The sequence below is a fragment of the Podarcis muralis genome, chromosome 13 (assembly GCF_964188315.1).
Source record: "Podarcis muralis chromosome 13, rPodMur119.hap1.1, whole genome shotgun sequence".
Classification (NCBI taxonomy): domain Eukaryota; kingdom Metazoa; phylum Chordata; class Lepidosauria; order Squamata; family Lacertidae; genus Podarcis; species Podarcis muralis.
This window is the reverse complement of record NC_135667.1, coordinates 704,362-732,107: the sequence shown is the minus strand read 5'-3', so window position 1 is coordinate 732,107 and position 27,746 is coordinate 704,362. Positions and strand designations below refer to the sequence as shown.

General features: G+C 52.6%; 1 protein-coding gene across 3 annotated transcripts; it reads left to right on the top strand.

Annotated features, from left to right (window-relative positions):
• Positions 1-431: 431 nt before the first annotated feature.
• ACHE (acetylcholinesterase (Yt blood group)) lies at positions 432-26,693 on the top strand. 3 transcript variants are annotated; one of them, XM_028702291.2, is made up of 4 exons: positions 432-579; positions 18,184-19,706; positions 21,563-21,729; positions 26,470-26,693. In XM_028702291.2, the coding sequence occupies exons 2-4, from the start codon at positions 18,208-18,210 to the stop codon at positions 26,589-26,591; spliced, it is 1,788 nt and encodes a 595-aa protein (XP_028558124.2). In that variant the 5' UTR covers positions 432-579; positions 18,184-18,207; the 3' UTR covers positions 26,592-26,693. The 3 variants fall into 3 exon arrangements, with proteins under 3 accessions (XP_028558124.2, XP_028558122.2, XP_028558121.2); XM_028702289.2 differs by lacking the exons at positions 432-579; positions 26,470-26,693 and adding exons at positions 9,240-9,449; positions 22,210-22,388; XM_028702288.2 differs by lacking the exon at positions 432-579 and adding an exon at positions 9,249-9,449.
• The last annotated feature ends 1,053 nt before the right edge of the window (positions 26,694-27,746 follow it).

Below are 27,746 nucleotides of genomic sequence, written 5' to 3'. Positions count from 1 at the left end.
ACCCAAGGCTAAACGGGTGGTCCCAATTCTGAGACCTAAAGAAGAGGAGGATGTTGGGGGGGCTGGGGGCCTCGGGCGAAGCTCCAGAAGGCGGGCGTTGCGCAGCTTTCGGGCGCTGGCCGGCCGGGGGTCTCCCGTCGGAAGCGGCGCCTGAGGGTCCCGCACTCCGATCCCCGACGGGGAGACCCGCAACTTGCCCGACACGTGTCAGGCGGGGACGCGCCTGAAGCCCCGCCTGCTTGGCTGGAGGGGGCGGGAGGAAAATAGAGGGGGCGTCTCCGAGGGGCCCCTGGACTTCTGCCCCTTCCCCAGCCTGGGAGCGCCCGGCTTAGCCGCTGCCCCCTCCTCCTCCACGGGGAGCCCTGGGCTGGCGGGGGGGGGGGGCGAGGCTCGCGAGATCTGCCGCCTCTGGCCGCCGCCCGGCGGGGTGGGGAGGCTGGGCCAGCCGGGCGGGGCTGGGGGGGCGCCTCTGCTGCTGCTGCTGCCGCTGCTCCTCTCGCCCCCGCCAGCCCGGAGTCGGCAGAGGCAGCGGAGCCAGAAACAGCGGCGCCCTCGTCCTCCTCCTCCTCTTCGGCCCAGGTAAGGGGCAGCTGCTCCCCCCGCCCGTGGAGGAGGCTCCCCGGAGGGAGGGGGGTCAGTGGAGCGAAGGACACCCCCAAAGGGCTCCCTCCTCGGCCTGGGCGCCTCTGACGCAGACGCCCCACCATCCCTTCTCCACCCCCCCCCAAATCGTGTTTCCCCAAATCTGGTCATCTCTCTCTTCCGCAAAAAAAAGGCTCCCTAATCTCAGGCCGGGCTGGAAAATGGATGGGGGGGCAGGCCTGGGAAATTACCGCACCCCCTCCCCCCAGGTGGAGGTCGGGGCGCCCGTGACAGGCTGGCGCGTGCCGGGGGGGGGGCGGCGAGGTTCTGACTCTCCCTCCCGGGCCGCTGTTTTCCAAAGTCCCCCCCCACGCCGTCCTCGAAGGCGCAGCTCCCTCCAGCTCCAGCCCCACCTTTCCCGAGTCATCTCCTACCCCGCCACCACTTCCCTGTTCCTTGTCCGCCCCCCCCCCCCAGCGCCGCCCCCCAGTTCTCTACCCCTCTTTCTCCATCGCCCCTTCCTCAGCACCTGGCCTGTGTTTGGGGGGGCTACCGAGGACGTCCTGCCTGGGGGTTTTCCCAACCGGGGAGGAGGGGGGTCTGAGCAAGGCCAGAATGTTTCGTTCGTGGGGGGGCTCATGCTTGGAGGAAACACCTCTGAGAGTGTGAAGAGTGCGCACCCCTACAAAGATGTAGAGCGTGGAGCTGGATATGCAGGGGAGGGGCATCTTCTGATGGAAAATCATTAGCGGGGGGGGGGGGCGGAATCCTGGCTTCTCCCAGGTGGGGTGAGGCTGTCGGGAGATCCGGCGGAGGTGGGGGCCTGGGAACCTCCGTTGGTGCAAAGAGAAGGAGCAAAGGGAGTCCTCTGCCTGTGCGCCTGCGCATCCACGCGGGGGGGGGGGCGCTGTGAGGAGCAGCGGGTGGGTCGCAATCCAGCCAGGCGCTCATCCGGAGCCAGATGCGGCCCTTAATGCGCTCAGCTGCACTTGGCTGCTGCAGGAGGTGAGGGGGTCCGGCCGGGCGCATCCCCCCCCCCCAGGTCACATCAAGGCTGTCTCTATGGCCACCTCCCCCTTGTTTGCAAACAGAGCAGCTGCGGGAATCAAAGGGAGGAAGGAGGGGGAGGGGAGAGCTATTAAAAGCCTGGCCAGGCTGGGGGGGGGCCGCTGGGTGTCCCAGAAGCATCCAGGCTAAATCTGCCCCTCTCCCAAATGCTTGGAAGGAGCCACAGTGGTGGGGAGGGGGAGGCATGTGCTCCCCCACCCAGGAGCATCTAAACACTCACCAGACTTGCCACCCCCAGCCAGACATGCAGACTCAGTCTCCCACCCCCCAGCGGTGGCCTGATCCCACCCCCTCCAACATTTCCCCCGATGAAAATAGGGACATCCTATTCCACATCCGGAAGCTTCTCCTGCGTTTGATCTCATTGCACACATAGATGTCATGCGCACACAGACGTCGGTCACCTTGAGCCAAGTGCAACCTCTCCACCTCACCTACCTCGCAGGATCGTTGTAGGGGAAAAATGTGCGAGGGGAAGGGATAGTGTGCAACACTTTCCACAGATAAATGGAAAGAAATAAAATGTTGGCGGTAAGCTGCCTTGAGTTCCTGTCAGGGAAAAAGGTGAAATAATATTGGTAGTTCAGTGGTACCTCAGGTTAAGTACTTAATTCGTTCCGGAGGTCCTTACTTAACCTGAAACTGTTCTTAACCTGAAGCACCACTTTAGCTAATGGGGTCTCCTGCTGCTGCTGCGCCGCAGGAGCACAATTTCTGTTCTTATCCTGAAGCAAAGTTCTTAACCTGAAGCACTATTTCTGGGTTAGCGGAGTATGTAACCTGAAGCTTATGTAACCCGAGGTACCACTGAAGTAGAAAAATAGACTTGAAAGAGAAGTTGCTGAATTGCAACATATTACTAAACTGAAAACCATGGAGAGACCTGGTCTGAATAGAGATATTGAATTCTTGTCTCTTTACATATGCTAAAGCTATTTTTGGTCATATGCATACCATCCCTTGAAGATCAAAAGTATCCATTCTGAAGGAAATCAGCCCTGAGTGCTCACTGGAAGGACAGATCCTTAAGCTGAGGCTCCAAGACTTTGGCCACCTCATGAGAAGAGAAGACTCCCTGGAAAAGACTCAGAAGATTGAGGGCACAAGGAGAAGGGGACGGCAGAGGACGAGATGGTTGGACAGTGTTCTCGAAGCTACGAACATGAGTTTGATCAAACTGCGGGTGCCTGGCGTGCTCTGGTCCAGGGGGTCACGAAGAGGTGGACTAAACAACAAAAACATACCATCCCTTGCTTTTTCCTGTAGGACTAATTGCAGTCGTTGACAGTCCTCAACAGGTTTACCATACCCATTGAGTCAATCACCCATCTCCTACTACCCTTCTGAGGAAAACCCCACCCCACCCTCTCACTTGGTGACTTCTGTTTCAGTGTTTCTGAAGAAGTGTGCATGCACATGAAAGCTCATACCAGAACAAACTTAGTTGGTCTCTAAGATGCTACTGGACATTTTTTTTAGTAATAGTAATAAACGTTGTTTAGTCATGTCCGCCTCTTCGTGACCCCCTGGACTGGAGCACGCCAGGCCCTCCTGTCTTCCACTGCAGTTTGGTCACACTCATGCTGGTAGCTTCGAGAAGACTGTCCCACCATCTCGTCCTCTGTCGTCCCCTTCTCCTTGTGCCCTCCATCTTTCCCAACATCAGTGTCTTCTCCAGGGAGTCTTCTCTTCTCATGAGGTGGCCAAAGTACTGGAGCCTCAGCTTCACGATCTGTCCTTCCAGTGAGCACTCAGGGCTGATTTCCTTCAGAATGGATGCGTTTGATCTTCTTGCAGTCCATGGGACTCTCAAGAGTCTCCTCCAACACCAGAATTCAAAAGCATCAATTCTTTGGTGATCAGCCTTCTTGATGGTCCAGCTCTCACTTCCATACATCACTACTGGGAAAACCATAGCTTGAACTTTACGGACCTTTGTCAGCAAGATGATGTCTCTACTTTTTAAAATGCTGTCTAGGTTTGTCATCACTTTTCTCCCACTAATAAACATACCAGACAGTAAATCCTAATGAACTCAGTGGGACTTACTTCTAAGTAAAAATGCTGAGGATTGCATCATCAGGCTCAATTTACAATAACAGAATAAACAGTGCCTGTGTTTCCTAGGAAGTGGCTGGTTGCTTTTTTCTTTTTTTCTAGTAACATTTGTTTATAGTTTTCCAAAAATATCAAAAATAAAAACAATACAAAACACAAAGAAAAAAGATCATATGCAAGTTTTAAAAACCATATTCTTTTTAGCAGACTTCCCTCCCCTCCACTTCTTGCTTCCATTACATTAAGCTTATCTGTACACATCCGTGGAACCTTATATTCTTAAGAATCCAATTTTAAAACCACCTTCATTTTATTACAAGTTATTTTTAAAAGTTATGCTAATGTCAATGTCTAAACACAAGCTGAATAGATATTCTTTGAACATTTGCCCCTTTTTAAACCTCAAAGTCCTTCTCTCTTTGGCTTCAGATTAACTAAATTGTCCTGCATAGTTCAATAGTTTATTCAGTAGTACATCTTCATCCTCTTTGCTCTTCCTTAGGTAGGAACTGGCTGGTCTTGGCCTGAGATTCTCAAGTACAGGAACAAAGTCTTGCGCTCAACCAGTCCACTGAGTCCTGTACATCTCAATATCATCACTTTGATTCTTTTTAAACATTTAATCATTTCCCACATACTCTTCAAATCTTTATACGTCTTTTCCCAGGCCTTTAAAAAAAATTATACATTGTCACCAGAAATAGTAACCTCTTGAGCATTTTGTCCTCCCTTCCTGCTTCTTGTCTATCACGGTCAAAGCCGCCCAAATCTTTTCACATATAATACCATTTTTGTCTTGTACTCCTCTTACTTTCCCTTGTATTTTCCTCGAACCTCGTCTCGCCATTTCCACCTTGGTGGTTTGTGTATTCGCCTCTTTTAATTGTCTCACAGCCTCTGCAAGTAAGTTATTATTTTTACAAATTTGAGAAGCTGCCTTATGAACGTCTTCTTTTACCTGACCAAACAATTCTCTTTTCATGTCGGAAAGAAAACCATACAATTCATCTCTTCTAAAAGAACATAAGAAGTGGCCGTCTGCCGAAGCATCACAATTAAAGAATTTAAGGCAGGTTGGCAACATTTTCCTTCAAAATTATAGGAAAGGCTTCATATGCCAGCTTCACTATTTTTTTAATCTGGTGCAGGAATTTTATTTTCAGTTCAAACAGGACTTTGCATCTACACACCACTTCCAATTGTCCTCTGAGATGAGGAGGGGAGGGGGAAAGGGACATTCCAGGACCAAATCCGCAACCGGGATGACTTCTGTCATTCTGGGACTGTTCCTGGAAAGTCAGGAAATTTGGAGGGTATGTGATCCTGTGCCTTGCGTAGGAAGTAAACACCTCCCACCCTTGAGCTTGACCCCTCTTGCAGTAGCACAACTTCCTCTCCCCATGGACAGGCAGAGTCTCTTTCCTGTTTGCCCCCACCCCCGGAGAGAGAGGATTTCCCCGTTGTGTTTACAGAAAGCCCTTCCTCTTCCACTCTTAGCCAGGGCGGAGATGGAGACGCTCCAGGGATTCGGTCCAGAATCTCAATGTCTGGAATATGTATAGCAATGCCAGGCTGCCTCTGGGCATGTGCAGAGCACTTTGCCCTCAAGGAACAGGAGCCAGCCCCCACTCCATGCTCTGTAGGCAGGTTAAGTTTCCAAAGCTAAACTCTGTAGGAGTTCATTGGCTGGAGCAAGCTAATATAAGAGGATCCACCTAGTTAGGGTGTTCTCTGGAAGACAAGTGGGTGGGTGGCTTTCTGTCAATCTCAAAGTAACTGAAACACTGCCTTGGTTGTAAGAAAGACCGTAAGCAGAGCTGGATCAGGCCAAAGGAGGTAGGAATCTAGACAAACAGTGGGAATCTAGACAAACTGCCTCTGGACCTGGAGCTTCCACAGGAACATAAGAAGAGCCTGTTGGATCAGACCAAAAGGGACCCATCGAGTCCAGCGTTCGGTCCTCACAGCGGCTGAAGGAGATGTCCCAAGACAACGCAGGAGCCATCTTTGGCTGGGGCCCCATAAGCAAGTGAAATTTGGGGCATGGTGCCCCCAAGACGGGAGGCAGTACATAGCCATGATGGCTAATAGCCCTTCCCTCCATGAATTTCCCCCACCCGCTCTTAAATTGGCAGACAACACTATATTAGGAAGAACTTTCTGACAGCAAGAGCAATTTGATGGCGGAACAGATGCCTTGGGAAGGTGCTGGACTTTCTCCTTCATCAGAAGTTCTTAAGCAAAGGTCAGATGGTCGTTGATCAGAAATTGTTTAGCTGGGATTTCTGCATTGCAGAGGGTTGGGCTAGATGACCCTCGGGGTCCCTTCCAACCCTGCAGTCCTCTGATCTTCTGGAATTCCATCATTTTCATTACATGCTTCAGAGAGAAGGCCCTTCCTTTGATCTGTCCTCCATCTCCCAGATTCCGTCCAACCCACACATGAAAGGGCCTCTTTCAGGCACCCAATTCTAAAAATTCCAGCCTCGTCAAGAATGCCAGCAAACACTTATGAAACTAAAGGAATGAGGGGAAGGCGTAAGCCTTGAGCATTCACATCCCAGCTCCCTTCCCACATTTCACAAACACACATCCATGCTCCAAAGTCGGATCATTTTCCCCCTGTTGCCTTTTGATGCTGGGGCTTTGGTGAGGTCCCAGCGAGGGAGGAGCTGCAGACGTTTGAGACAGGGCCCAAGAAGGCCTCGTCCTGAACACCGGGTGTCCTTAATGTGGCTCAGAGGTGGCGTGTGGCCAAAATGGAACCCATCAGAGAACAGCCACTAGGGACAAGGAGGCGTTTGCCCGGCAATTCCAGTGCAATGCTTGTGCTTTTCTGTTGTGAGAGTCAAATGAAAGCAACACACTCCTTGGGGCCATGCGGCTTGGAAGAGCCTGTCTCCCTTTATGAACCTGCCCTGGGTGCTCAACCCTCGGGAAACACCTTCTGTTGGTCCCACCAACATCAGAGTCACGGCCAGTCATGGAAGGAGACAGGAAGAGCCTTTTCTGTCTGCTCCCAGATGGCAGCATTCCCTCCCAAGAAAGACCAGACTGGCTCCCTCCTTCATTTTCTTTGGAAACTAAGGTGCACTGCACTGTTAATTGCTGGTTCTAAATGTGCTTTGATGTATTTTAATTCCTATTTTTAATTCCTCATTGCTTTAGTCTTCCTGTCTCCTCTCCTTGCAAGTTCGCTGTCTTTACCTCCCCCTCCCAGGCAGCCTCCTTTATTGCTGGCATCACTTATCTGTTCGACAGTGGAATTTGCTGCCAAGGCGTGTGGTGGAGTCTCCTTCTTTGGAGGTCTTTAAGCAGAGGCTTGACAACCATATGTCAGGAGTGCTCTGATGGTGTTTCCTGCTTGGCAGGGGGTTGGACTCAATGGCCCTTGTGGTCTCTTCCAACTCTAGGATTCTAGGATTCTATTATTCTATCTCCCTCCCCAATCGCTTGCCAATTAGCAGCTTTTTTTCAATAAAGCTTTTTTCTTTCAAAAAAAAAGCATGATCTGCTTTTTGCCCCTGGGCAATTCGGCTCCAGGGACCACGCATTCGCTCCATAAAACGCAGACGTTTCCCCTTACTTTTTAGGAAGAAAAAAGTGTGTCTTATGGAGCAAAAAATACGGTACCTCGTTTTCACAACTTTGACCCCCCATTTGGAAAAGAAAAAAAACATTGGCAATACAGTAGTCAAACCTCGGCTCCTGAACACCTCTGCTTTGGAACGTTTCAGCTCCCGAACACACTGAAAACCCAGAAGTAACTGCTCCTGTTTTTGAAAGCCAAATGGCTTCTGGGAGTCCCCCCCCCCTTTTCCCTCTATTGACTTTGCCGATCACCCTTTGATCCTTGGTTGTCGAATGTTTCGGAAGTCGGTCTTCCAGAATGGATTACATTCGACAACTGAGGTTTGACTGTATCAGGATCCCACAGACCCAGTTTCTTTCAAACACAAACACACATACCCCATTGTGGCCCTTTAGCCCCATACTGACCACAAACCAATTATCAAGAGTCTCTCGAAAACCCTCCATAACTACTTTAAAGACAATGACGTAGACAACATGACAACCCTCCTCCTCTGGGACGCCATGAAAGCAGTCACCAAAGGAGGTTGTATAAAAGAAAAAGCACGCCTTAAAAGACAAACCTCAAACCGTAATTATGAGAGCCGCCTTGAATCCCAAACTTGTAAGAAAAGCGGGATACAAATACATGAAATCATTATCACTGACTCATAGAATTGCTTGTGGTCAACAGTTGACTCTCTTTCCACTGGAGGCCCCCAACATGCGGCCGCGTCTCACAGTGCAGGGAGCGCATCGGCGAGGGCCATGTGCCCGGAGCTGTGCCAAGACCACATGTTCTGGCCCTTATCTCTGAAGGTGCCATGAGCACCTTGTCTTCCCCTGCTGCTCCTGACCTCATCCTGTCCTCCCCAGAGTTTGCAGCCCCTCCTGCTATTGTATCATCTGCAGTAGTGTGTAGGCCAGAAGCAGAGTTGCAGGGGAGAAGCCAGGCTCCAAATTCTGAACCACGTGCTCAGCTTTTGCTAGCCAGGGAAGTTGAGAGGGGCTCCTTTGCAAAGACTCGGAGAGCTCTGCCTGCCGGAAGATGCTCTTCTTGAGCCCAGCCAAGGATAGGCCTCTGGTAAAGGCTTCCAAGAGCAAACCACAAATATCACCTCTTTGGCTCGCTTCCTTTTGGTGGGCAGAGCTGGATAAGGTACACGAAGGGAGTTGTGGGGGTATCGAGAGGGAGCAGTGACCCTAAAACCAGGGTCAGCAAATTTTTCAGCAAGGGGCTGGTCCACAGTCCCTCAGACCTTGTGGGGGGCCGGACTATATTTGGGGGGTGGGAAAATTAACGAATTCCTATGCCCCATAAATAACCCAGAGATGCATTTTAAATAAAAGGACACATTCTACTCATGTAAAAACACACTGATTCCCAGGCCAGATTGAGAAGGCGATTGGGCCGCATCCGGCCCCCGGGCCTTAGTTTGCCTACCCATGCCCTAAAACCTGACATTTTTAAGCCATGACTATTGGGAGGTGAGAATGACACGTTTCAGAAGCAGCTCCTCTAGTCCCCGGGAGCATTTTATTATATTCTTAGCAAAGGCTCGGGGGAAGCCAGCTGAGACCCCTGCAAGTGGCAGCTGGTGGATCTTGCAGAGTTGCTCAGCGCCTGCTCTAAGGACCACCCGCCTGTCTGTCTCTCTGCCACCCCATCCCTGCAAGCTACACGTGGCAATGGGCTGCAGGGTGCATGGAGCCCACAAGACGCAGGTTCCCCAGGATTACAGAACTATGGAAATGCACCCGTTTCTGCATGCCCCACATCCTTGGCATGCAGCCTCCAAGTGCAGCTTCCTGGGAGGCAGTGGGCCCCCCACCCCGGGCCCAGCCAGCGCCAGGGGTTGCGCCAGAGACCTTCAGCCCGCAAGGCATGTGCTGCTGCCACTCAGTGAGAAGGCCCTTCTTCTCTCTTTGGCAAGGGGCCCAAGACATGGGTGGTAATCTTGGTTGCCCCGCTCCCCCACTTCCGCTGTTTATTTACTTATCAAGTCTGCAGATGACACAAAACAGGGAGGGGCTGCAGGCACTTCTGGAGGACGGGATTAGAAGGAGGCAACGTGATGAGAGGAGCAACAAAGGAGAGCAGGACAGAGAGGTGTGACAATGAGGTTTGGGGAAGACAAACAGAAGCAGCAGAGCCAGGAGAGACAAGGCAGGTGAGAGGGGCGAGAGGAAGGAGCCGACTTCTGCCAAATTCCTTTGGGGGGCCACATCAACAGGTGGCACCCTCCCGATGCTGCTGGGGGGGTGCAAATCCCACCATCTCTAGCCAGCCTGGGGACACTTGGGGTGTGTCTGTGTGTCATAATCCATAGCACCTGGAAGGCTTGAGGGCGGCAGAGGTCAAGGCTGCAGTCCTCAAGAAAGTGTTATGGGCAGGGGGCAGCACCCCCCTACTCAAAAGAGGCAGGGAAATGGGGAGGAAGAGAAAGATGGAAGCAGGGGGTTGGGCTAGATGACCCTTGGGGTCCCTTTCGATGCTGCCGTTCAATTATTCAGTGTCTGACTGGCAGCCGAGACAGGAGGCACCTTTCTCCGAAAAGCAGGCGGGGAGCTCTCTCTGGGGCACAGACAGGGTGAGGGGCCTCCAGCTGCCCCTGATTCCAGCTCCTGTTTCGACTTTGGGGTGGGAGTCACAGGGGGGGAGGGGGGGAAGTGTCTCCTTCCCTGCTGAACTGCAGGAGCGATGGGGGGGGGGACGCGACTGCCAGCGTGAGCCCTGGCACTCGGATGACGGGGTTTTAGTTTCCACTTGCTAATCCTTGGGCAGGGGACGCATTAGTTCCGGCCGGAGGGTTTCCTGACAGGCGCATGACGAGTGATGCAGATGGCACTGTCAGGGAGACTGACCCCCCCTCCCATCTCCTGTCGTCCATCCCCCCCCCCCAGTCAAAAGCCACGACAGAGACATTCTGCTGCAGCAGATCAACACCCAAATGCAGAAAAAGGCTGTCATTGCAAAACTGGCTTCATCCTGGCAGGAATACAGGGGTATTTTGCTCTGTGTGTCCCCCCCCCCTCCCCGGCCCTGCTGGGAGAAGGGGGAACAAGTGTCCATTTTATGTGCAATGCCCCCCCCCAAAAAAACCTCTAGGAACCAGACCAGCGTTGCCTCCCCAGCAGCCACAGAAGGGCTGATTCTGCCCTCCGCGAAAGGGGGCACACATATGCCCTCGCCCCACCTGCCAGAGCATCAGGATACCTAATGGGTCAGAGGAAATGATTCCCCCCCCCAAGTACACACTCCCCCCCCCCGTCTCCCCATATCACACACAGCCAGCTGGTTTATTTTTGACCTGGGTTCTTTTAATAGCTGAGCAGCTGCTGGGAGGACATCCCAGAATAGAAACGGGACACCCGAATCCCACCCCACATAATGCACACTTGGGGTCTCCGTTACACTCCTTCCCTGGCCCCACACGGAACGGTGGCCCCACCTCTAAGGTCCACAGGGGAGAACTGGGACTGCAGAGCTGGAAGGGGACCCTGGGGGTCATCCAGCCCAACCCCCTGCAATGCAAGCTCTGCTTGAAGACCTCCAAGGAAGGAGAGTCCGCCACCTCCGGAGGGAGCCCATTTCACTGTCAAGCAGCTCTTGCCGCCAGAAAGGTCTTCCTGAAGTTGAGTCTCCTTTCTTGTAACCTGGAGCTGGGGGTTCGAGTCCTCCCACAGATTTGCATTAACATTGCAATATCAGCAGTTTTATTTTCAGTTCATTTTCTAATGATCCCTAGCATGGAATTCGCCTTTTTCTCCACACACAAAGTCAACATCTTCGTTGAGGGGAAAGGGGCTTAGGCCTGGGAGAGACCCACTGCCACAGGGAACAATGGTCTGACTCTGTACAATGCAGCTGCCTATGAGAAATCCCCTCACATTCCTCGTCATCTTCTTCTTTGGCGATCACTCATTTCTCCCTCGCGCCCTGAGTTCGAGTGTCTTCAACGCCCACGACACCTTTGGCCAAGGCTGTTCTCCAACTGGAGCCCTCGCAGGCCAGGGTTTCCCAGTTGTCAGTGTTTATACTGCATTTTTTTACATTTGCCTTGAGAGAATCTTTAATCCTCTTTTGTTGACCACCAGAGGGAAAAGCAAGCTATACAATAAATATATTGAATAATCAAAATCGTAATACTAATACGCCGAGGGGTTGCTCAGAGATTCCCTCCAGGAAACCTTCAGGTCCTCCTTCCCCAGCGTCCATCTGAGGGGCTTGAGGCGTCTGGGCAAGAGGAACCTAAGGAGCGCCAGGACTGGAAGCTGAGGAAATCTTAATCTATTTCAGCATTTCAACTTTTGTATGTTCTGAAGAACACTTGCGTTCTCCTTTGTAAACTGCTTTGAGGGGTCTTGGGGTGTTGTTTTTTTTGCAATCAAGCGGCGTGTAGGTAGAAATGAATAAAAGGAATGGGTTGTTCCTGAGGAGATGCTTTTCCTCCCCAGAAATGAGACTCTTTCCTCCGAAAGGGGACCCTTCTTCTCCTCAGAAGACGGAGCAGAGGCCAAGGAGGAGCCGGCCTCCCTCCTCCCTCCTCCCTCCGCCTGAGGCCTTTTCCCGCCTTTTTCTTCCCCTCAGAAAGTGCCAGGAGAGCTGCCCCTCCCCCTCTCTCCTCAGGCAATGGAGGAGACCATCCCTTGCTCCCTCAGGAGGATGTTCTTTCCATAATGGGGATTCAGAAGGTTCTCTTCCTCAGGGGCAACTTATTTATTTCCTAACATTTATATGCTCTTGATTGTGAGGTGTGTTTGTGTGTGTGTGGCAGTTTGGGAAAAAGAAGGCCAGGCCCTCATATCCGAGGCCTCCTAAAGAGCCACAGACTGAAATCCATTACAGTGGTGCCCCGCAAGACGAATGTCTCGCAAGACGGAAAACCCGCTAGACGAAAGGGTTTTCCGTTTTGGAGGTGCTTCGCAAAACGAATTTCCTATGGGCTTGCTTCCCAAGACGAAAATGTATTGCGAGTTCCTGCAGGGTCCCCCCCCCCTTTTCCCAAGCCGCTAAGCCGCTTATCAGCTGATCCGCTAAGCCTGCTAAGCCGCTAATGGGCTTGCTTCGCAAGACGAAAAAACCGCAAGACGAAGAGACTCGCGGAACGGATTCTTTTCATCTTGCGAGGCACCACTGTAATTCATGTACTGGATTTTCCCGTGTATAAGACGCCCCCTACTTTTGGGGACCCCAAAATTAGAAAATGGGCATATGCACTATCCGTGTATAAGACGCCCTCAGATTTTGAACCTTATTTTAAAGCAAAAAAAAACAAACCCTAATCTTATACACGGAAAAGTACGGTAATTCCCTCAGGTGCCCATGAGGAGTTTTAGAGGGTCCCTGGCCAGAGGATGCCTTGGGGTTCCCCTCCAGATTTGCCAAGTGTGCTTCCTCTTAGCACGTTTCTCCCTCGCGTCCTGAGTTCGAGCGTCTTCCAAGCCCAGGACACCTTTGGTCAAGGCTGTTCTCCAACTGGAGCGCTCGCAGGCCAGTGTTTTTCAGTTGTCAGTGTTTATACTCCATTTTTAAATATTTGCCTTGAGAGAGTTTTTAAACTTCTTTTGTTGACCACCAGCATTACGCTTTCCATTTTTAAGTTCAAAATAGAGTAGTTGCTATGGAAGACGATCATCAGGCATCCGCACAACATGACCAGTCCAACGAAGTTGATGTTGAAGAATCATTGCTTTGACACTGGTGATCTTTGCTTCATCCGGTACACTGATATTAGTTTGCCTGTCTTCCCAAGTGATGTGTAACATTTTCAGGAGACCCTGTTGAGGGAATCTTTCAAGGAGTTGGAGATGGTGTTTATAAGTGGTCCACGTTTCACAAGCATACAGTAAGGTTGGTAGTACAATAGCTTTGTAAACAAGCATTTGGGTCTCCCTGTGAACGTCCCAGTCCTCAATTGGAAGAAAGCTGCACTCGCAGAGCTCAGGCGATGCTGGATTTCGGCACCAATGTCGGCCCTTGTGGAAAGATAACTGCCCAGGTAGAAGGGATTGACATTTTCCAACGCTGCACCACTGAGTTGGATTTGTGGCACTGCAGAGGGGTTGTTTTGTTCTTGTTGGTGCAGCACTTTGGTTTTTTGGACGTTGAATTACAGGCCAAGCTTTTCGTAAGCTTCTGCGAAAATATTTAGGATGGTTTGGAGGTCATCCTCTGAGCGTGCGCACACTACGTTGTCAGCGCATAGTGAAGCTCTGTGACGGAAGTTACGGTAACCTTACTCTTTGCTTTCAGCCTGCTTTCCATCTGTTCGATATATAATTTCTACCCCGTTGTGGAGTTTCCCTTCAACGAAGTGTAGGATCATGGCAATGAAAATAATGAATAGAGTTGAGGCGATAACACATCCCTGTTTAATACCCAATCCCACTGTGAATTTTCACTTTGAGAGCCATTGTTATCCATGATTGTTGCTGTCATATTATCATGGAGGAGCCGAATGACATTCACAAATTTATCTGGGCAGCCAATTTTTAAAAGGACAGTTCACAGGGCAGTATGATTGACAGTGTCGAAGGCCTTAGTCAGGTCAATAAACGCCATATACAGGGGCTGGTTTTGCTCTCTGCATTTTTCTTGAAGCTGTTTGAGCAGTGAAAATCATATCCACTGTCCCCCTAGAAGGTTGAAAGCCATTTTGGGATTCAGGAAAGGTGTCCTCAGATATAGTTTGGAGACAGTTTGCTAAGATCCTTGCAATAATTTTGCCATCCGTAGAGAATAAAGAGATGCCTCGATAGTTTCCACAATCCGTTCTATCACCTTTTCTAAAGATTTTGATAATTTTGGCATTCCTAAATCTGCTGGGATCTCCTCCCAGATTTTTTCGATGAGCTTGTGAAGTTGTTGTGTAAGTTCAATTCTGCCCACTTTGAAGACTTTGGCAGGAATCCCATCAGGTCCGCTGGCTTTTTTGTTTTTCATTTGGTTAAGAGCTGTACACAACTCTCCCACATTTGAGGATACTGGAGGGGCCACTGGGGGCGCATCAGAAGATGGCTGACAATAACATCTCTCCGACCCATACAAGGTAATTTGGAGGCTGTGATGGGAGTAAATAGCCTCCCTACCCCCCCCCCAGGATTGGGGGGGCTGCCCTTGCCTGCTGTGCCCTATACCACCCCTGAATTTGTGGGGATGGGGGCACTAGGCAGAATGCCCTCCTGTGGGATCTCGGCGCTCCTGGACGCTGTCTCTGATCCGCGCCACTAGCTGCAAGAACTTCAAAAGAAACAATTAGGAGGAAGTGAATGCACATATTTCAAGGAAGGAGGGGGAGTAAAGACTGCTAACAGAAGAGATCGCTGATAAACAAGACGAGTCGGAGGAACAAGAATTAACCAGATGAAGATACACCAAGACTCGGCATGGCAAAAGGACTGGATGGGGGAGGGGGGAAAACTTTCCTTTCTTTCCTCTATGTGATTAAACAAGAATCCCCCCCCCCCCAAGTCAGAAATGTCGTTTGAAGGACTTAAGCTGTGGATTTATGTCTGTGTGGAGATAAACTTTCTAACCAAAGCATGCTTTAAGAAGAGCGTGGAATGTATAAGGGCTTTGGAATGACGCAGTTAAAAATACTGTCGCCATATTGGGAAGTTCTGTCAGAGGACTTAAGTCTGGGAGGAGAAATAGAGCTGTTTTTATATTGTGGGTGAAACTCCTCAGAGGGACTTAAGAACGACAGTTCTGTGATTAATGATTGAAAGAGCGATGTTATCTATGAATGCGATGATATATGGAAACCATCTCGATTTGAGGATTGGACGAACGGAAAAATTCACACAGGATTATTATTGGTGTTTATCGGCTTAAGGAGATTATCAGAAGAGATCATAAAGAAAAAAGAGAAAATATACGAACAAGATGAGATGTGGAAACAGCAAGATAAGACTGGATAGAATTATGAACTTTGTTTGGACTGATTTGGACATTAACACAGTAGCAAGAAGATGATCAGAATCCCCCTTCGGATCTTGAAATATGGGTCCCCTCAACAAAATTTAAAAATTCGGCTTTGTAATTCGGAATTTATGTGATGTGATTTGATTGGTCGGTTAATAAAAATTATTTAATAAAAAAAAAAAACAGATTTGAGGAACTGCAAGCTCATCTCTAATTTGTTAAAGCACTTGCTCTCCAGGTAGGCCAGGATGGATCCCACTGCCTGATGGATCCGTGGTCTGACTCTGTACGATGCAGCTGCCTACGAGCAATCCCCTCATTCCTGACCCCAGGAGCATATATATGGAATATATTTTTGCCGTGATCTGCATCAACTCATGCTTGCTTGCCGTATTTTTTGCTCTATATGATGCACTTTTTTCTTCCTAAAAAGTAAGGGGAAATGTCTGTGCGTCTTATGGAGCGAATGAGTTGAATTGCCCAGGGGCAAAAAGCAGATCATGCTCTCTTTTTTTGAAAGAGGGAAGTGGGTGTTGAAACAAAGCTGCTGATCGTTTGCCGGATCGGGGAGAGAGATAAGGGAGGCTAGAGATAAAGGAGGCTGCCTGGGAGGGGGGAGGGAAAGACAGCAAACTTGCAAAGGGGGGGGAACAGGAAGACTAAAGCAATGAGGAGAGAAATTAGAAGAAAAGGACGAGCAAAAAACTCCTCCAGCTAAGGAAAAGACACTAAGGCAAACAAGAGGGAAGGGAGTGTTGAAAGGAAGCAGCTGATCTTTGCTATCGGGAGAGAGATAAGGGAAGCTAGAGATAAAGGAGGCTGCCTGGGAGGGGGAGGTAAAAGCCCATGGATCCTCAGGATTTTTACATTGGGTCACCCCAAATTCACCATCAGGTCACATAGCATGTCCATGGCTACAGCCTGCACCGAAAGAAACACGCATCCACTGTTTCGTGGGGCCGCAATGGCACAAAAACGTGGTTACAAAGCACAGATCCACTTGGATCCTCAGGATCCTTTTTGCATTGGGTCACCCCAAATTCACCGTCAAATCACACGCCTGTGGCCACAGCATGAACCACAAAAATCATACATCCACTGTTTCATTCAGAATATTTTTTTCTTGTTTTCATCCTCTAAAAACAAGGTGCGTCTTATGGAGCGAAAATTACGGGTGCATTGAATTGCATTTGCCATCTTGCCCCCCATGATTTGAGAGGTCCTTAAGCAATTTGGTATCACCGGTAAACTTGGCGGCTTCGCTCTCTGTGTGGCTTATGAGCAAACACCCAACGGAGGAATTTAAGCAGAGAGTTGTTTGGCCATCTGTTGAGGTTAGCTAAGATTCCTGCCTTACAGGGGACTGGACTAGATGACCGCTGGGGGTCTCTTCCAACCCTACAATTCTATGATTCATCCCGATATCAAATCCTGGGGGACTCCACGCTCTGTGGAGGAATGCCCTCTTTATTCCTATTTTCTGCTTCCTGTTTCTTAGCTGGTCACTGATCCGTAGCAGGCCTCTCCTCTCCTCCCACGACTGCTAACCTTTCTCAGCAGCCTTTGGAGAGGCACTTAAGCAAAGAAAGCTTTCTGAATGTCTAAATACACAAAGGCTTGAGGGTGTTAACCGAGGACTCTGAAAGGCTAGCGAGACTCCCCAGGCCAGAAACCTATTACGTCCACAAGAGCAGGGTGGGACCACAAAAGCACAAGTCTTGGGTGTCAGAGGCCACACACCCAGGCATGTGCCACCCCCTCCTCTGTGGCTTCAGCCCCCTCACCCACCCTGGGTGGCACTGAGGGTCTGGGTTCCTTCCTCCACCCCCTAGAAAGACCTTGAGTCAAACCCCCACCCTCCCAGGAGACTGGAGGGGGCTGAAGGAGGGGAAGGGGGCCTCTCAGATGGGGGGCACTGAGGCACCTGAGAGTGGGGCTTTCTGGCTTCTTTTAGGGCAAAAACAAGTCTTTTGACTCCCACGTTGGCATGACCTCCAAGTGTCCTGGTTTCTGATTTGATCCCAGAATGTCCCACTTTTCCTGCTTGTTTTTGTTTTTCTTGCTTGGTTGGTCCAAAAGTCCAGTTTGAGTAACTGACAATAAAATCCCTGCATCAAATGAAGGAAATGGTGACGCTGGCATGCAAAACCCTTCCTACGGTTTGGAAGGAGAAGGTCACCAATCGGCTTTAAATTCTTTAATTGCAAGGCTTCCACAGCCAGCCATTTCTTAGGAAACATGTGGAGTGTTCATTCCTTTATTGTAAATGGAGCCTTACACTGTCTACTCAGAAGTAAGTCCCACTGTGTTCAGTGGAGCTTACTCCCAGGTAACTGGGTCCAGATTGGGCAGCCTTCCAATGCAATCCTAGACATTTCTACTCAGAAATAAGTCCCACTGAGTTAAATAGGATTTATTCTCTGGTATGCTATTGATCATTCTGTTGTTGTTGTTGTTGTTGATCATTCTCTTGTTGTTGTTGTTGTTGTTGTTGTTGTTACATACTGTCTCTTTCCCTGACAGGGACTCAAGGCAGCTTACTGCTAAAATTTCCTTTCGTTCCATTTATCTGTGGAAGGTGTTGTATTTGATCCCTTCCTTCACACATTTGTTCTTTACCACAATCCTGTGAGGTAGGAAACATGGAGCTGTCCCCTGTGAGGATTGAACCTGCAATCTTGGCATTATCAACGCCACGCTCTAACCAACTGAGCTATCCGCACAGCTGAGTGTCAGGCTCCCTCCTCCACTTGAACCCAGGGCCTTGCCCTTCTCCTTCCGCCCCTGAATCGGAGGCAGAGAAGGAACCTGCTAGTCTCCCTGCTTCCTCCCCCTGTGGCTTGGCCTGTGCTGATATCAGCCTGCGCTCCCTTTATCAGACAGCAGAAGGAGGGCTGGGCAGGCCGGGCCCTGACTCTGTGGCAACTGCAGGCGGCTAGGCAGAGGCCTCTTCTAACCCTCTCCCCTTTCTCCCACAGGTGCCCCCCAGGCAGGCTGGCACAATGCCCGCCTCGCGGCTGCAGCCCCTCTTCCCCCTCCTCCTGGCCTTCCTCGTCGGCTTGGCCCAGGCGGATGAGCTGCTGGTGGCCACCCAGACAGGGCGGGTGCGTGGCATCCGTCTGAGGGTGCTGGATGGCCAGGTCTCGGCCTTCCTGGGCATCCCCTTTGCAGAGCCCCCCGTGGGCCCACGCCGCTTCCTGCGCCCGGAGCCGGTCAAGCCCTGGAGCCATGAGCTGGACGCCTCGTCCTACCGGCACGCCTGCTACCAGTTGGTGGACAACACTTACCCTGGCTTCCACGGGACGGAGATGTGGAACCCCAACCACAACATGAGCGAGGACTGCCTCTACCTCAACGTCTGGGTGCCCTCTCCCCGCCCCAAAAACGCCACCGTCCTGGTCTGGATCTACGGAGGCGGCTTCTACAGCGGCTCGTCCTCGCTGGACGTCTACGACGGGCGCTTCCTCACCTACACTCAGAACGTGGTCCTGGTCTCCATCACTTACCGGGTGGGCGCCTTCGGCTTCCTGGCGCTGCTGGGCAGCCAGGAGGCCCCAGGCAACATGGGCTTGCTGGACCAGCGCCTGGCGCTGCAGTGGGTCCAGAGCAACATCCAGTTCTTCGGGGGCAACCCCAAGGCTGTCACCATCTTTGGGGAGAGCGCCGGCGGTGCCTCAGTCAGCATGCACCTCCTCTCGGCCCAGAGCCGGCCCCTTTTCCAACGGGCCATCCTGCAAAGCGGGACAGCCAACGCTCCGTGGGCCACCATCACCCCAGCAGAGAGCCGCCGCCGCGCCACGCTGCTGGGCAAGCGGGTGGGCTGCCACTTCACCAACGACTCTGAGCTGGTGAGCTGCCTGCGCACGAAGCACCCGCAAGAGCTGGTGGACGAGGAGTGGTCGGTGCTGCCCTACAAGAGCATCTTCCGCTTCTCCTTCGTGCCCGTCATCGACGGGGACTTCTTCCCGGACACCCCCGAGGCCATGCTCAGCACGGGCAACTTCAAGGAGACGCAGGTGATGCTGGGCGTGGTGAAGGATGAGGGCACCTACTTCCTCATCTACGGGGCGCCCGGCTTCAGCAAGGACAACGAGAGTCTCATCAGCCGAGAGGACTTCCTGGACGGCGTGCGCATCGGGGTGCCGCACGCCAACGACATCGCCGCCGAGGCCGTGGTGCTGCAGTACACGGACTGGGAGGACGAGGACAACCGCGAGAAGAACCGGGAGGCCATGGACGACATCGTGGGCGACCACAACGTCATCTGCCCTGCCATGCACTTTGCCCGGCGCTACGCCGAGCACGGCAACAAGGTCTACGCCTACTTCTTCGACCACCGCGCCTCCAACCTCATGTGGCCGCTCTGGATGGGCGTCCCGCACGGCTACGAGATCGAGTTCGTCTTCGGGCTGCCGCTCAACGACAGCCTCAACTACACCCCCGAGGAGAAGGAGCTCAGCCGCAGGATGATGCGCTACTGGGTCAACTTTGCCCGCACAGGGTAACGAGGCTGGCGGAGGGGCAGGTGGGGGCAGAGAAGGGAGGAGGCTGCCCTCCAAGGGAGGGAGGGAAGGGGGCAAAGGTCCCTTCCCACTCGGGGGTGGCGGGATGCAGGGGAGGGCCTTCTCTGTGGCGGCCCCTGAGCTGCAGGACTCCCTCCCCACAGAGGTACACCTGGCCCCTTCATTGCACAGCTTCTGGAGAATGCCGGAGACGCCCCTCTTTGCCTTTTGGCACTTGAGGTGCATGTTTTTAGGTCCCACCTTATTTTACAGTTGCTTTCTTGAACTGTTTTTAATCTTGTGTTTTAATGCTGCAATCTGCCCTGCGACCAGGGCAGGTATTTCATTAATTAGTTAATTCATTAAATGCTTGAAGAAGCTGCCAGTGGGGTCACAAACAGGGCCCTGGGCATAGGTCAATTGGGGGAATGAATTTTGGAAGATTCTCAGGATTCAGGTTTATTTGCAGGACTTGATTGGATTTATTTATACAGTGGTACCCCGCAAGACGAATGCCTCGCAAGACGAAAAACTCGCTAGACGAAAGGGTTTTCCGTTTTTTGAGTCGTTCCGCAAGACGAATTTCCCTATGGGCTTGCTTTGCAAGACGAAACGTCTTGCGAGTTCTTTTCCTTTTTCTTAAAGCCGCTAAGCCGTTAATAGCCGCTAAGCCGCTAATAGCCGTGCTTCGCAAGACGAAAAACCCGCAAGACGAAGAGACTCGCGGAACGGATTAATTTTGTCTTGCGAGGCACCACTGTATCCCCTGTGCGCACAACTAGAAAGATGAAAAATATTCCTGGCTATGGATGGGGTTTGATTGTCTGGCCGGTTTTAAGTGAGAATTACTGATTGGGGCAATCAGGAATTAGCAATATTTCCTTAGTTTTGATTTATATGTAGCAACCAGGCTATTCTGTCCCTCAATATAGATATTCAAATTTCAAAATGTTGGCCCTTGACCATGATGAGAAAAACCTGGGTTTGAAATTTAAAATATACAGACCCACCACTTTCGATTTCTGCCCAGGTGTGTCTTGAGTCTGTGTGAGTTTGTCTGGGCAAACAGCAGGAAGAGAAGGGATTAATACAAATCAGTCTCTGAGCGGCAAGGGACTCCAGCCGCTTCCCCAGGGCTCAGCTTCCTTGGAATGAGGGACAGCAGACATGGTTTTAGAATGTGATGGAGGGGCTCACAGTATTAAGACCTCAACGGATCTTGCTTCTCGGTTAGTCGCAGCTCTGCATTCTGCACAGAGCAAGCAGGTCTCTGTGTCTTCCAGCTCGGCTCACACATCTTCTCTGGCTCCCCCTAGGTGAGGGGACCACCCATCAGCCTGGAGGGCCCCCGCACTTAGTCGCAGCTCTTGCAACCTGGCCGGTTCTTTTGGGATGTTGAGGAGGACACTTGAGCAGCCAGCTGAGGTCGTTGTCCTACAAAGAAACTTGTCTGGCCAGTTCAGCAACAGAATCTGCCATGAAATTCTAACCCTCCCTGGGTCCTGGACCTCAAGGGACTCGAGGCATCATCCAGACTGACCCCCCCCCCCCATTATACCTCAAACCCACAGCAGGGGAAAGGAGGAGAGCAAGTACTTAAAAGAACAACGAAGCACTGAGCCAGAATACTGGGCTAGTCCTGGCCCTGTACTGCTACTGTTGTTGTTGTTGTTGGTTTGTATACCGCCCTCCATCCATGGATCTCAAGGCAGTTAACTGCATAAAAACACAAGATAAAATGCAGCATCTGCTGCCAGGTTGACCCAAGCACAGAGGCCGGTACAAGAATTCTGGGGGGGGGGGCTGGTCCAGAAACTGACCTCTCACTCTCTCTCCCCCCACCTTCCCCATGCAGGAACCCCACGGACCCCTCGGACAAGGAGGAGTCCTGGCCCGTCTACAACCTGTCCGATCAGCAGTACGTCAAGCTCAACACGCAGCCGCTCAGCACCGACCGCAGCCTCCGGGCCCAGATCTGCGCCTTCTGGAACCACTTCCTCCCCAAGCTCCTCAACGTGACCGGTGGGTCAGGGCCCCTGGCGGGGGGGGCGGGGCCTGCTGAGAGTGGGCAGGAGCATGGGTGGGGGGAGAAACAGGAAAAACACAACCCAGCCCAGGAATTGGGCCGCTCCATCGAAACAGATGCAGAAAATCCAGCCCCCTCCCCAGGTCTTTTTCAGCCGGCCTCTTGACCGCCCCCCACCCACTAAGTCTCCCCAAATCCGATCTTTTACTTCCCACCCCTTCCCACCAAGAACGACCTGCTTCTCCAGACTCCTCTCTATCTCTCTCTCTCTCTGTCTTGACCAAACTGACCTCTCACTACCACAGCAGGTGATGCGTTTGTGGGCAGCCCGTGGCTGCCTCCTCCCTCCCTGCCGCCATTGCAATCTGGGGAAATGGCAACTTTTCCAATGAGTGTCGAGACGGGCCTTGCACCCCACACACCCCTCTCTCCCCTTTGCCCAAGGGTTTAACTCCTCATTCTCTTCTCCCTTGTAGAGTCTTCCAGGCATTGTGCTGAGTCCAGCTGGGGGCCCGGGGGGCCCTCCGCCCCACTGGTGGTCCTCTTCCTCCTCCTCCTCCTCTTCCCCCCATGGCACTTCCTGCCCTGAGTGCCCCACGGATCACATTGAGAGAAGAGCACGTGGAAGCCGCTGCTGCCTGCGGCAGACTGGCGGAGGGCTGGGCCTTGGTGGAGGGGGGGGGCCTCAGCCTAGCTGCTGCCACTGCTGCTATGCATGGACTGGGAGGTCAAGAGGGGCCTATGCCCAGGGGTGTCATGGGAGCAGAAGGGCAGAAGGGTGGGCAGGAGGCAGGGACTCACTGGGCACGCAGCCCCACAGGAGCCCGCAGGCAGCAAAGGCAGGCTGCCCTTTGGCATTGCGGCAGATTGACTTTGGGAGACAAAGACCCATGAGCCATCCAGCATGGATTCTGAGGCGTGCTGCAAACCGGAATGAGCCGTCTAGGCAACTGAGCCCCGCAGTTCTTCCGTGACAATCCTGCTTGTCCCGGAACCAGCATCTGGACCCCTGAGAGCCCAGCAGTGCTTCCCCTTTGGGCTTGGGGTAGAACAGTTGGATTTCGGGAGCGGGACACACAAACGCAAATTCAGATTTCGGCAACTGAGTGGAGGGTTTCCACCCAGTTGCAGCAGGATGGAGTGAAGAGTGTCTCTGGCTTTAAGGGCAAAGCAGGCAGACTGGGAGACACTGAGCCCCTTCTCACATCTTCCCAGTCCACCCCACCCCCCTCAGCACCAGTGTCTGCCTTTGAGAAAAGCTTGTGGCGGGAGAGAGGCAGGGAAGTGAGCCATTGTGTGAGGGGGCTCAGCACCCCCTGCTCAGGCGGCCCAAACCAGACCTCCCATCCACCTTGCGGCAAATGTCTGGTTCAGGCACAGTGTCGGGATGAGTCAGGGTCTCTGTGTGTGTCTGTATAGCTCGTTTTCAATGGTTTTATGGTTCTGCTCCTGTCTGGCGTTTGGTTGTTCTCGTTTCATGTTCACATGCTTGAAACTCTGTGGGTTGTGGGTTCCTGAGGTCCCTGTTTGGGGGAATTGCAATAAGAATCAATCATTTCAAGCACACACAGTCTTTGGCGCTTTGCAATTTGGGGGGGGGGGGGCGAGGCACGAAGCAAGTGGGAGATCCACTCTTTCCATCTGCTCTCCAACTGCATGACCAGAGGGGGGAAACAGAGGTGGGGGGGTGAAGAGGAGGGTGCATGGGGAGTGCATAATGTGTCTGCAAAGGGGGGTTCAGGGAAGGCCTTTTGGGGTGAAGGGAGAGGCTGCAGGAGGAAGCATGCTCCATGTTCTGCTGGACTTATAGGCACACAGATATTGGGGAGGGGGCTTCATTCCATGGTGGGTGATCCCTTTCTCAGCCTGGCTGTGGCCCCGGACCCCTTTTCACAGGGGCTTCTTGGGGGCCACCAAAATGCCAATTGCAGAGATGGCTGCAGCTTTGGTTGTGGGGAGTGTGTTAGATGTGAAGTTTGGGGTCACCCTTCGTTTAGCCAAGGAGTCAGGGCTGTAAGATGGGGTTCGGAGGCAAGGCACATAGCTAGCTAGATAGATAGATAGATAGATAGATAGATAGATAGATAGATAGATAGACAGAGATAGATAGATAGATAGATAGATAGATAGATAGATAGATAGATAGATAGATACCGTACGTTCTGGTGTATAAGACAGCTTTTTAACCCAGGAAAAACTTCTCCAAAGTTGGGGGTCGTCTTTTAGGGCGGGTATGGTTGTGGCGACGCAGAGCCACCTGTTGGGAAGGAGGAGAGGGAGCCGGTGAGCGCAGCCCGCCGCTTTGCTGGATGGCCGATTGGGGCTCGCTCACCTCGCCTCGGGCTGCTGCTGCTGCGACGGCAGAGGCAGCGGAAGCGGAGGGGTGCGCGCTCTGCCCCTGGTGGCACTTGGCGGGCTTTAGGTTGGGGGGCTCCGGCCTGTGCCTGCTCCTCGCCTCGCCTTGCCGAGGGTCTGGCAGCTCTGGGCCCGTCTCCCTCGCTCCAAGGAGTGGCGAGCAAAGCGGCGTCCGGAGCCAGAGGTCGGGGCCCGTGCTGTCTGTGGTCTGCGGCAGGGCTCGAGGGCGCACGGCTTTTCTTGGTGCACGGACTCACCACCTCGTCCCAAACCACAAACATGGCAAGAGGGACACGGAGTGCGCGGGGAGCCCACCGGGGGCGCCATCAGCCCCAGCGTCGTGTGGGGTGGCGGCAGCAGCCGGCCAGTCCCCACCCCTTCCTCTCCGCCCCCACCCCACGAGGAAGACCAGAAACGGGTGGGGGTAGTCTTATACGGCGAGTATATCCCAAACTCTATATTTTAACTGGAAAAGTTGGGGGTCATCTTATACGCCCAGTCGTCTTATACGCCGGAAAATATGGTAGGTATATAGGTAGGTAGGTAGGTAGGTAGGTAGGTAGGTAGGTAGATGATAGATAGATAGATAGATAGATAGATAGATAGATAGATAGATGATAGATAGATAGATAGATAGATGATAGATGATAGATAGATAGATAGATGATAGAGAGATAGAGATAGATTCTGAGAAAGGGAGAGAGAGACATGTCTATCCTCCAGCCCAGAAAATAAATGGAGCTGAGTGATGAACCTCCGAGCTCCTGGCCCGCAGATCACGCTCTTAACCGCAATGCTGCCGCAGCTGCCTTTGGCTTGCTAATGCTAACCACCTCTTTCTTACACCTGGGTGTCCTCAGTGCATCTCCCCACCCTCAATAAATCTTCTGCTTGGCCCACCCAAAGACTCCCCTCCCGGCCCCAGAGCTCTGAGCCAAAATCAAACTGCCCCCCTTTCAGATCCCAAGAGGCTTCCCACCCAGTGGCAGTGCATTCCACAGGCTAGCAGCAGGTGCATGATGGAAAGGAAGCTGCCGCCTGCCAGTGAGCGAGGTGCAGTGGTTACAGCACTGGATTATTATTATTTATTTTATTTTATTTTATTTATGAAATTTGTATACCACCCCTTCATGGACTCTCCTTCATTGGAGGCTTTTAAGCAGAGGTTGGGTAGCCTTCTCTCGGGGATTCTTCAGCTGGGATTCCTGCCTTGCAGGGGGTTGGGCTGGATGACCCTCGGGGTCCCTTCTGACTCTACAATTCCAGGATTCATTGGAGGTTTTTAGGCAGAGCTTGGCTGGCCGTCTGTCAGGGATTCTTGAGTGGGGGGTCCTGCATTGCATTCCTAGCTATGAAGCCCACCAGGGTGGCTTTGGGGCAGTTACTGCTTCTCAGGCCAACTTTGTTTTTGTGAGGATAGAATTGGGGGCGGACAGAGTCAAGAAAGAAGATTCCACCTAACCATTAGGAAGAACTTCCTGACAGTAAGAGCTGTTCGACAGTGGGATTTGCTGCCAAGGAGTGTGGTGGAGTCTCCTTCTTTGGAGGTCTTTAAGCAGAGGCTTGACAACCATATGTCAGGAGTGCTCTGACGGTGTTTCCTGCTTGGCAGGGGGTTGGACTCGATGGCCCTTGGGGTCCCTTCCAACTCTAGGATTCTACGATTCTATGCAGGCTGCTCTGGAGAAAAGTTAAAAAAAGGTAAAACTTCACAGTGAAATCTCTGCCGGAGGAACCCACTTTCCCCTGTCCGATTTGTACACTGAGACTCTGGGTTTCACGAAATTGTAGAGCTGGAAGGGACCCCAAGGGTCATCTAGCCCAACCCCCTGAAAAAGCTACATTCATCACGGGAAATCATCATTTGAGGGGAAAGGTCCCTGAGGCAGAGGTGCTGTGAGCCAGGCCACCTCTTCCATCGCAGCAGGAGAGACACAAATGTCCCCTCCTCTGGAAGGTAGAGGACGGAGGAAGGAGGAAACAGGCCAGCATCCCTAAGAGGTATCAGCTTAGCATTGGTGGGGAAGTCATGGCGAGAGGATGAGGTCAGGAGAGAAGCTGGGGGGCTCCATCTCCCCTTGGCCGCGCAGCCCCCCCCCCAGTGAAAGCTGAACTGCATCCTCAAAACTCCCCACAGACAGAGGGACAAGAGAGATGGAGGAACATGTCCCCGTCTGACCCCAGGTGTGGAGTCCGGGGTTCTGCAGTGGGGAGGGGGCTTTGGAGCCTGGTGAGTCTGCATTCCCCCCCCCCTGCAAATGCACTTTGGCCTCTTGGCAGCTCTTCCTGCCGCTTAACTCTCTTTCCTTTCTCCTCCTTTCTTTCTCTCTCCTTCCCTTCCGCCCTTCTTGCTTCCCCTCCGCGCCTGCCCCCCCCCCCAGACAACATCGAGGAGGCTGAGCGCCAGTGGAAGCTGGAGTTCCACCTCTGGAGCGCCTACATGATGCACTGGAAGAGCCAGTTCGACCACTACAGCAAACAGGACCGGTGCTCAGAGCTGTGACGCAGAGGGGGGAGACGAGGGAATGGCCCCTCAGCCCCAACTCACTCAAGCAGCTCAAGGAAACCCCCCGTCAGCCCCTCTGGTGACACTCACCCCAACCCAAACACCTTCCACTGCAGCTGGATCCCAGCCGATCTGAGCGTCCCTAATGGACCCCCCCCCCCCCCGTCCAACTTCCCTCTCCCCTGACCACCCGTCCAGCCACCCAAAGCCAAGAGTTGTGCCCATCAACGCAAGCCAACCAATCCAAGCAGCTCCTCCAGCCTCTGGGCGCCCCCATCAATCTAGCTGGCCCAGCCTGCCAACACCCCCCACCCCAAATCTCCACCACCCCCAGAAACAGGAACCAGGCAGCAAGTTGATCTACTGCTTCCGTACTGGGGTGGGGGACACAGCACCCGGCCTTCCCGAGGCCCCTCCGTGGTCCCCGCAGTCACCAGTTCCCAGACCCCCCCACCAACTGCCACCCCCCCCAACGTAGCACCCCAAACTCGTTGAACCCACCACCCCCTGTGGTTCCTCCCCTTTGCTGTTTGGGACCCCCCCCCCGCCCAACTCCTGACTCTTTGCTGTGATTTGTATATAATGTTTATTTAAAGGGGGGGAATGTGATAAATAAATAAATACACACACATATATATAAGTATAAATATAAATATATATCTATATTTGGACTGTATAGCGACCGGAGCTACAGGCAACACTCCCCGCCCTCCACACGCATCCCCCCCCCCCAATCATTCACTCTGATTTCCCCACACGTCACGAGGCACCCCAAGGGAATCCACCCCCCAAGCCATCCTCAGAGCCCACCCCCAAAGACTTATTACCATAGAGCCTTGGCCAGCTCCAGGGCCTAGCCCCCACCCCTCAAAGCAACTGCTCTCCCAAATCCACACACCCCCTGACACCCCAAAAGCCCAACTGACCTGCTGTCCCTGTTATCAGCCCCGACCTCTGGACAAGCCCCGTGACTCAAGGGCCCCTTCGGAAACAGAGAGAGAGACAGACCCACTCGCAGACCCCTGGAGAGCTGGGTCCCCCGCCAAGTCAGTTTGCCCCCCCCTTCCCTGCCCCCAGCCTCCCACCTCTTCCGCCTGCATGGCCATCACCTGTGGAACTCCGACCTGTGTGTGAACTCCTGCAAAACCCAAT

Bases quoted from the DNA above. Each gene is read 5' to 3' on its own strand.
- ACHE (XM_028702288.2), top strand. From the start codon at position 9,354: ATGAGAGGAGCAACAAAGGAGAGCAGGACAGAGAGGTGTGACAATGAG. The intron at 9,450-18,183 runs GTGAGAGGGGCG...TTTCTCCCACAG, and splicing joins AGCCAGGAGAGACAAGGCAG to GTGCCCCCCAGGCAGGCTGG. The intron at 19,707-21,562 runs GTAACGAGGCTG...TTCCCCATGCAG, and splicing joins GTCAACTTTGCCCGCACAGG to GAACCCCACGGACCCCTCGG.